The sequence below is a fragment of the Galeopterus variegatus genome, unplaced genomic scaffold, assembly GCF_000696425.1.
Source record: "Galeopterus variegatus unplaced genomic scaffold, G_variegatus-3.0.2 Scaffold3170, whole genome shotgun sequence".
In the NCBI taxonomy this organism is placed as follows: Eukaryota; Metazoa; Chordata; class Mammalia; order Dermoptera; family Cynocephalidae; genus Galeopterus; species Galeopterus variegatus.
In genome coordinates, this window is record NW_007729281.1 from 169,445 (window position 1) to 178,155 (window position 8,711).

Genomic DNA, 8,711 nt, shown 5'->3' on the forward strand with positions numbered 1-8,711 from the left:
ATTAAAAAAAAAAAAAAAAAAAAAAAAAGCAGCAACCACAGGCCGGCCCGTGGCTCACTCAGTAGAGTGCGGTGCTGATAACACCAAGGCCATGGGTTCGGATCCTATATAGGGATGGCCGGTGCGCTCACTGGCTGAGCGCGGTGAGGGCGACACCACACCAAGGGTTGCGATCCCCTTACTGGTCACGAAAATGACAAAAAAAAAATTGAGAGCTTCGGTCCACCAAGCAACACCATAAACTGAGTTGAAAGACCCACAGAGGAGGAGAGAGCTGCAATACAGACGGATGGCTTGTGTCCCAAGTTCAAAAACAATTACCAAAGCACCCGTCCACCTGGGGAGGCCGGGCCGGACTCTGCACAGCCCCAGCTCCGGGAGTGGAACGGGGAAGCCGCAGCCAGTCCCAAGGATTCCATGAACTGCAGCTCACGAGCCCAATCTGGCCTGTTTTTGTAAATAATGTTTTCCTGGCAGACAGCCACAGGCATTCGTTTATTTACTGTCTGTGGCTGCTTTACTACGATGTGGAGTGTGACAACAGAGGCCACATGGCCCACGAAGCCTGAAATATTTGCCTTTCAGAAGAGGTTTGCTCACCTGGATTTAGGAGCCTTACCTGGCTCTGCTTTAGTTTGGGCACACACAGTGTCTGCCGTGGCATTGCAAGGATGGAGGACGGCCATGTCTTCAGGACACCTGAGAGGAAACCCCAAGCGTTACTTCTCCCTGCCCAGGCTCAGCCCTAAACATCCTCATCACCACCCACAGGGCAGGGGTCAGGAGGGATCAGGTCCAGGTCCTGGGTCGGCCCTGTCACACTTTGGGCAATCAGTGCCTGGCATGTCTCTCTCTCTCTCTCTCTCTCTCTCTCTCTCTCTCGGACGGACCTACTGAAGCCGTATCTCTACCGAGAAGGAAGCCAACTAGTGGATAAAGAGAAAGACAGTACCTTGATCAAACCCGACCTGAAGGTAGTCTTTACTTTTTTATTTTTTTTGCTGGCCAGTACAGGGATCAAACCCCAGACCTTGGTGCCATGAGCACCACACTCTAAACAGTGGAGCTGACTGGCCACTTGGCAATCCTTACTTTGGACTTAGGTGTATGAGCTGACGGTCCAACGTGGTCTGAGTTCTGTTCAAAACTCCATAACATGCTTCAAAAATGTGAGCTATTATGCAAGTGGCTGTATAACTGTAAATATATTTCCAAGATGTTCCCCCAAATCAGTGCCCACCCAAAATCTCAGAATGTCACCTTCTTTTGAAAGAGGGTCTTTATTGATGTAATTAAGCTAAGATCAGGTCCTACTGGATTAGGTTGGGCCTTAACCCAACGAGTGGTGTCCTTATAAGAAGACAGAAATTTGGCCATAGACAGAGAGAAGGCCACATAAAGATCGAGAGATGCAGACACTCAGGAGAGAAGGCCACGTGAAGACGGAGGCAGAGATTGGGAAGATGCAGCCACAAGCCAAGGAACGCCAAGGACTGGGAGAGGAGAGGAACGATTCTCTGCTAGAGGCTTCGGAGGGAGCGAGGCCCTGCTGAGACCTTTGATTTTGGACTTCCAGTCTCCAGAACTGTGAAAAAATCAACGTCTTTGTTTAGGTCACGCAGTCTGTGGTCACCAGGTAACAGGAGCGGCGGGAAACTCCTACGGTAGCAGTGGTCATCCTGCTCCAGGCCCGGGGCACGCTGCTGCCATTCTCACTGCCTAGAGCTCGCTTCCCCCAGAGCATTCTATGGCTCCCTCTTTCTGTCACTCATCTGGCCTCTGCTCGGGGTCATCTCCTCAGAGAGACTGGCTCTGTCCGCCACGTCTACAACAGTCCCCCGCATGGCCCCCCTGTCCCTCAGGGACTCATTGCGAGCTTGTCTTACACTGCATGTGCACTTTGACTGTCTGTGTCCCCCACTGCTGGAGCCCGAGGCCTGCAAGGCCACCTGCAGGCTGCTGTGGCTCAGGAATCACTTGTTGAATGAATAAATGAATGAATGAATGAGCACTGACTCCAGGCAGGCCACCAGGTGGAAACATCCAAGTGACTTGTTTCATTCAATCATCAGGACACCTCTATGCAGCATGTGCTAACCCATTAGCCCCCCTTTACAGATGGGGAAACTGAGGCTGGGGACGCTGTTATAAGTGATCCAAAACCAAATGAGCAGAGGGTGGAAGACTGGGGACCCACGCCCGCGCCCCCAGCTGGCACCTGCTACAGCGGAAGCAGCTCTCGGTGCAGTGTGCAGAGTCGCAGTAGAAGACGCCCTGCTTGCAGCGGCACAGCTGCTCGCTGGTCCAGGAGCACTCCACCACCACCTCCTGGTCTGTGAAAGAGGAAGGCTCAGGGTCAGTCACCAGGGGTGGGACTCTGTCCCCGCATACACTTGGCTACGACACAGCAATGCCACCTTCACCTGCTCTTCATCTTGGGCATAGAATCTGTCCTCACCCACTCTCCTAACACAGGAACCAGGAAAGGTAATGACCAGACACCTTCCCTGCAATCTGGGGTGTGTGCGGAGAGGCCGGTGGGTGCCCCTGCAATCTGGGGTGTGTGCGGAGAGGCCGGTGGGTGCCCCTGCAGTCTGGGGTGTGTGCGGAGAGGCCGGTGGGTGCCCCTGCAGTCTGGGGTGTGTGCGGAGAGGCCGGTGGGTGCCCCTGCAGTCTGGGGTGTGTGCGGAGAGGCCGGTGGGTGCCCCTGCAGTCTGGGGTGTGTGCGGAGAGGCCGGTGGGTGCCCCTGCAGTCTGGGGTGTGTGCGGAGAGGCCGGTGGGTGCCCCTGCAGTCTGGGGTGTGTGCGGAGAGGCCGGTGGGTGCCCCTGCAGTCTGGGGTGTGTGCGGAGAGGCCGGTGGGTGCCCCTGCAGTCTGGGGTGTGTGCGGAGAGGCCGGTGGGTGCCCCTGCAATCTGGGGTGTGTGCAGAGAGGCCGGTGGGTGCCCCTGCAGTCTGGGGTGTGTGCGGAGAGGCCGGTGGGTGCCCCTGCAATCTGGGGTGTTCGTGGAGAGCCCAGTGGGTGCCCTTACAATCTGAGCTGGGGAAATAACCAGGCCAAACTCTCAGAAACATCCCCAAGTCATTACTTCCGTCTTGTTTTCCCCCATAAGAAAAGAGCACCACTACTGTGTGTCCTCTGTGAACACAACATCAGAGAAAGACAACCACAGACGAATCCCTGCGACTGTACCTGTAGTCCCGCTGCTAACCACCCTCCAGACAGCCCACAGCGTGCTCACACACACACACCTGCACAAGCTCGTGCCACGTGATACACCAGGTCCCAGCACCACGCCTGTCAGACGTCTCAGACGTCAGGGGTTTAAACACTGGGGGACGGGCCGAGCCCATGGCACACTCGGGAGAGTGCGGTGCTGGGAGCGCAGCAGCACTCCCGCTGTGGGTTCAGATCCTATATAGGGATGACCGGTGCGCGGTGCGGCTGGTCTCAAAAAGGACTAAATAAATAAATAAATAAATAAACATAAACACTGGGGGACAGCTTTACAGGGCAGATGCCATTGCCCGTCTGCACGTTTTCTCGTGACACATTTAAAGAACTATATGTGAGACAGAAATAGAAGTAAAATAGGACCCCCACAGTCGCACCTCCAGCTTCAAACCGAGAACAGCACCACACGCCTGAGGCCCCCAGCCCCACTCCCGGGAGTTCAGCCTTTGCTTTCTCTCGGTAACTTCCCTGCATTCTTCTGTTTTTGCAGCTGGCAGGTACAAGGAACGGAACCCTTGACCTTGGTGCTACAAGCCTGGTTCTAACCAACCACGCTAACTGGCCGGACCAATTTCACCACATTCTTCAACATCCTTAAACCACATGTGTTTACTGGGTCCTGTCCATGAGCAGGACAAAAAGCATGGCCGTCTCTGTGAGACCCTCCTGTTGTCGCAGGGATGCCCAGCCCACCTCACTGTGGTACAGTCAGCGCGTTGGGAATCCACATGCCCACTCCTGTCCCTTCCTTCGTCAACAGACACGTGGGTTGCTCTGGTCGTGTGTTACTAGACTCTGCCCCATCTCTCTTATTACACGCGGGCAGAAGCTTTTCCAGTCCAGATCAGGACGGGGAGTGGGTAGAGCTTAGCGCGGGCACATTTCCAGCTGCACTAGTCATGCCAAGACAGCTTTTCAAAGTGGCCATGCTGATGCCCATGTCTCCCGTTACTTTGAGTCTCCACCGTTCCGTGTCCCTGGCTAATACGCTTGGCATTAACATTTTAAATTCATCAGTCTAGCAGATATAAAATAGTATATCTTTCCTTTACTTCAATGTTTGTGTGTGTTTACTGACCATTTATATTTCATCTCCTGTGAAATGTCTGTTTCTCTCCCACTAAAAAAAATCTTTTTGCCAAGCCCTTTCAGCATTGGTTGACAGGCATCCTTTATGCTCAGGATACTGATTGTGCGTGAGTTGCACATATTATAAATATATTCTCTTACTTCTCGGCTTAGCTTTTTGGGTTTCGGTGTCTCATGATGAACAGAATGTATCATTCTCATGTAGTCACATTTATCAGTCTTTTTCTTATGGTTTGTAATTTTTATTTTCTTGTTTATGGCTTGTAATTTTTATCACTTTGTACAAAAATTTTTGCTGCCTTAAAGTCATAGATATTCTCTATGTTTTCTTCCCAAAGTTTTAAAGTTTTACTTCTCAATATGAACTTTAATGCACGAGGAATTCATTTTTTGTGTACAGGAGTAGGTAGGGACACTAGAAAGTCCCATCCTGTGCTGGAACTTTTTCTAAGTGGACAATCAATTACCCACTGTGAGCATCCCACCCTTTCTCCTGAGCATGGAGAGGCCACTGTGCCACATGCCACGTGTTCTCTGTGGGGTCTCTTTCTGGGCTCTCTGCTCTGTCCCATCAGTGCACTGGCTCACCCTGTGTGCACAGCACGTGGTCTTAATTGCATCTTTATATGAGGTCTTGATGTCCGAGAGACCAGTGTGCTGCTTTGCTCTGATTCTTCAGCACTGTTCTGCAAGTTATTAGCTTACGATTTCAAGAAAATTCCTGCTGGGATTTTCATTAGGAATGCACTGAATCTAAGGACCATTCCACACGAAGAAGAACTGAGTCTTCTTACTTACAATCTTGTCACATTTCTCTACATATTTAGATCCTCTTAAATGCTGTTTCTTCACAAAAACATCTTATACAGCCTTTGCTAGATCCATTCCAAATTATTTATTTTTTTGCTCAGGCAAATGGTGCCTTTTAAAAAAATTACATTCTTAAAAAAACAATTTGTTGCTGGTATGTAGAAACTTCAAAGAACTTTTATATATTAATTTTGTACACAGCAACTTTACTAAATAGTCTTAAAAATCCTAATAATTTGGGGGCCGGCCCGTGGCTCACTCGGGAGAGTGTGGTGCTGAGAACACCAAGGCCACAGGTTCGGATCCCATATAGTGATGGCATGTTAGCTCACTGGTGAGCATGGTGCTGACAACACAAAGTCAACGGTTATGATCCCCTTACCGGTCATCTTAAGAAAAAAAAATCCTAATAATTTGGGGGCCGGCCCGTGGCTCACTCGGGAGAGTGTGGTGCTGAGAACACCAAGGCCACAGGTTCGGATCCCATATAGTGATGGCATGTTAGCTCACTGGTGAGCATGGTGCTGACAACACAAAGTCAACGGTTAAGATCCCCTTACCGGTCATCTTAAGAAAAAAAAATCCTAATAATTTGTAGATTGATTCTTTAACCATAAACGTATCTCATTATGATAAATATAAAAAAACCTATCATTATGATAAAAATGAAAAACCTAACCAACTCTTCTCCAAACCAAACCCTGTGTGAGGGGTGCTGGTAGCTCGATCACCTGGCACATCTGTGATCATTTCCCCAGAGTGGCTCTGCACGCCAGGTTGAAGGGAAATGTGCTCCATGATTCGGTGACAGGGCTGCACCACACACTTACCCTCGCGGCACAGGGCACAGGACTGGCAGGTGGTCTCGCCATTGGGGTGGGCACTGAAGGTTCTGGACTCGCACTCTGCACATTCTGCAATGCCATGGTTCACACTGCAGTGTTTGCTGACATGGTGACCTGCATGAGAGGTGGGGCAGAGGTGAGGCAGGGCCCAGGGCAGCTCTGCACCAGCACAGACATGGCCATCCCTGTCCCTGAGGCATGTGGTGGCCAGATCCCTTGCACTCCACCCACCCCTAGACCTCCAACTTCCTTGGAACATTCTGCACTGGTACCTGGCCCCAGTCCTCACACTAAACTTAACACACGTGTGTCCCAGCAGCTGAGTTTCCAAATCACCCCTCGGCTTTTACCAATGTCCTGCAGCACGTGGAAGCGGATGGTTTCCAGACAGCATGCTAAGCCCACCTGAAAGCATGCAGACACCTGCTCATCCATCCCCACTTCCCACCCCAGGCTCCTACCCACCCAGGGGCAGGCTCAGCAGCTCCAAGGGGCCCAATGGAGGTCTAGAAATGGTCACGGCTGGCCCAAGGTCCCACGCTGCCCTCCTGGTCTGGTGCTCACCTCGTAAGGGTTTCAACAGAACCACAGCCAAGACTGGAGCTGAGCTGAATCATGCCCTCCTGGAGAAGGGGTCCTAACTGCCCACACCCCACACATGCCAAGTTCAGATATCATGTCAGACTAATTATGTCTCATTCCTTCCTAAAATGCAGTTTGTGCAGCTGTGTGTATGCACAGGTGTGTGTGCAGGTATATGCACATATAGGTGTGCGTGTGCATAGGTATGTGTGCAGTCGTGTGTGGGAGGGTGTGGGGTGAGCAGTCCAGGGGTGGGTGTTTGGTCTCTGAAACAGGAGCCTCATGAAGGCAGGGGTTCATGGATAAAATGTGGGGGGTGTGTGACTGTAAGTCGGGGGGAAGAAGATGGTGACAGGTATAGGTGTAACTGGTTGGCCCCTTAAAAGAGGAGACTTGTGAAGGCAGTTTTACTGACAGTGTGGGGCACGAGTGCACGTGTGTTTGCGTACGTGTGTGTGTGTGTGTGTGTGTAGGTCTGTGGGGAGTGAGCAGATGTGTTGGCCTCTGAGTGCTCACTGGCAAGGCCCAGGTGCTGACGGCAGCCACTGGCATTAGGTGAGAGGAAGTGGGGTGGGCGCAGCAGCCTCTTCAGACCTCTGGCTCCTCACCTGCTTTACGGGGTTAATTCCAATTTCAGAGCATGCTCATGAGGGTGAAATTAGGCCACCTCCTCACTAGGAGCCTCTGTCCTCAGCTGTGCCCAAGATCCTCTCAAAAGGAGGGTAGTGGTGCCTACCCCGTGGCGCACTCGGGAGAGTGCGGCACTGGGAGCACAGCGGCGCTCCCGCCGCGGGTTCGGATCCTATATAGGGATGACCCATGCGCTCACAGCGCTCACTGGCTGAGCGCGGTGCAGCCAGTCTCAAAAAGGACAAAAAAAAAAAAAAAAAAAGGGGGGTAGGGGGAGTCTCCCGCCTGGGCCTGTACCCCCAAGACTGTCATCCAAGCCCCTGCAGAACACAGCTCGCCCCCTCAGAACAAGCACACAACCCCTTTCTGCACACAGGTGCTCCCCATGAAGGCGGTGCAGAGGAAAACCCCTTCCGAGGTGGGACGGGAGGGCAAACGGTGGGTAGCTGCCCAGGAGAGGACCACCCACCCCTAGCTGGCCAAGTGCTCTTCCCAGGGCAACCTTCAGTCTGGCCCTGAGGGCCTGCGGCCTCCCTTCTTCCAGGTCGGAAGGTCAGCCCCAGAAGGCTCTGGAAGGTGTCCTGGGACTCACCAGCTGGGCAGAGTTTGCAGCAGAGATTCTCATGCGGGTACTCATCTGGTCCACATGGGGTCACTATGGTCATCTGCAATCAAAGGGAAGAGTGGCCGATTTATCAAGAGATGCCCCTGCTGCTGGTGGAACTGTACCCACCTCCCACACACACATGGGCCTGAGAACAGAGGTGGCAGACGGCCACTGCCAGTTGGCACGCTGGTTCCCTCATGGCAGGGGCCCTCACTGGGGAGGTGCACACTGGAACTTTTTCTCATACCTCTGTACTGTTTGGCTTGTGATAAGGAGCAGGTATTATTTTGGGGGAATACGGTCTTTTGTTTCCAAATGCAGGTGGTGTTGCCAACTACCTCTCTTTGCTGTTGATATCTAATCTATTTACATGGTCAGGACTATATTCCAGATGGTAGTGATCCTTTGGGACGGAGTGAAGGTTTATTTTTGTTCCAGTACACAGTTAATTTTTCAGCAGTTGCATATACACTTTGCTGCATATTTTCTATTAGTCAGAAACCAGGATCTGTGAGTTTGCATATGTGTACTTTCGTGTGTACATTTTGTACATACACATACACATCCTGAAGCCTGTTAAATTACATAGTGCTGATTTTTTATATCCTTACTGATGTTTTCTTTTTTTCTGCCTTATCTACTGGTTTTTGAGGTATATCAAAACCTCCTGCTAAATTTGTGGGTTTGTAGATTCTACCACGTAGTTATGTCAGTTTTTGCTTTCTGTATTTTGAGGCTATGTTATCGGCTACATACAATTTCATGATTATTTTACTAGTACAATTATTATTCTCAGATTCTGTATTTGCCAATCTGCCTACTTTCTTTTTTTTTTTTTTAAATTTTTATTTTGTCAATATACACTGTATATGATTTTTATGACCCATCACCGACACCTCCCGCCCTCCTCCCTC

General features: G+C 51.1%; 1 protein-coding gene across 1 annotated transcript in view; it reads right to left on the reverse strand.

Annotated features, from left to right (window-relative positions):
* The window catches only part of LOC103599971 (tumor necrosis factor receptor superfamily member 26-like), a 32,976-nt gene that overhangs the window by 2,824 nt on the left and 21,441 nt on the right, over positions 1–8,711 (reverse strand). Inside the window, exons 2-5 of the mRNA XM_008584188.1 lie at positions 7,783–7,855; positions 5,964–6,092; positions 2,219–2,333; positions 620–699 (exon numbers count right to left, since the gene is read on the reverse strand). Coding sequence (XP_008582410.1) covers positions 620–699; positions 2,219–2,333; positions 5,964–6,092; positions 7,783–7,855 — 397 coding nt within the window. The remainder of the gene's footprint in view (positions 1–619; positions 700–2,218; positions 2,334–5,963; positions 6,093–7,782; positions 7,856–8,711) is intronic.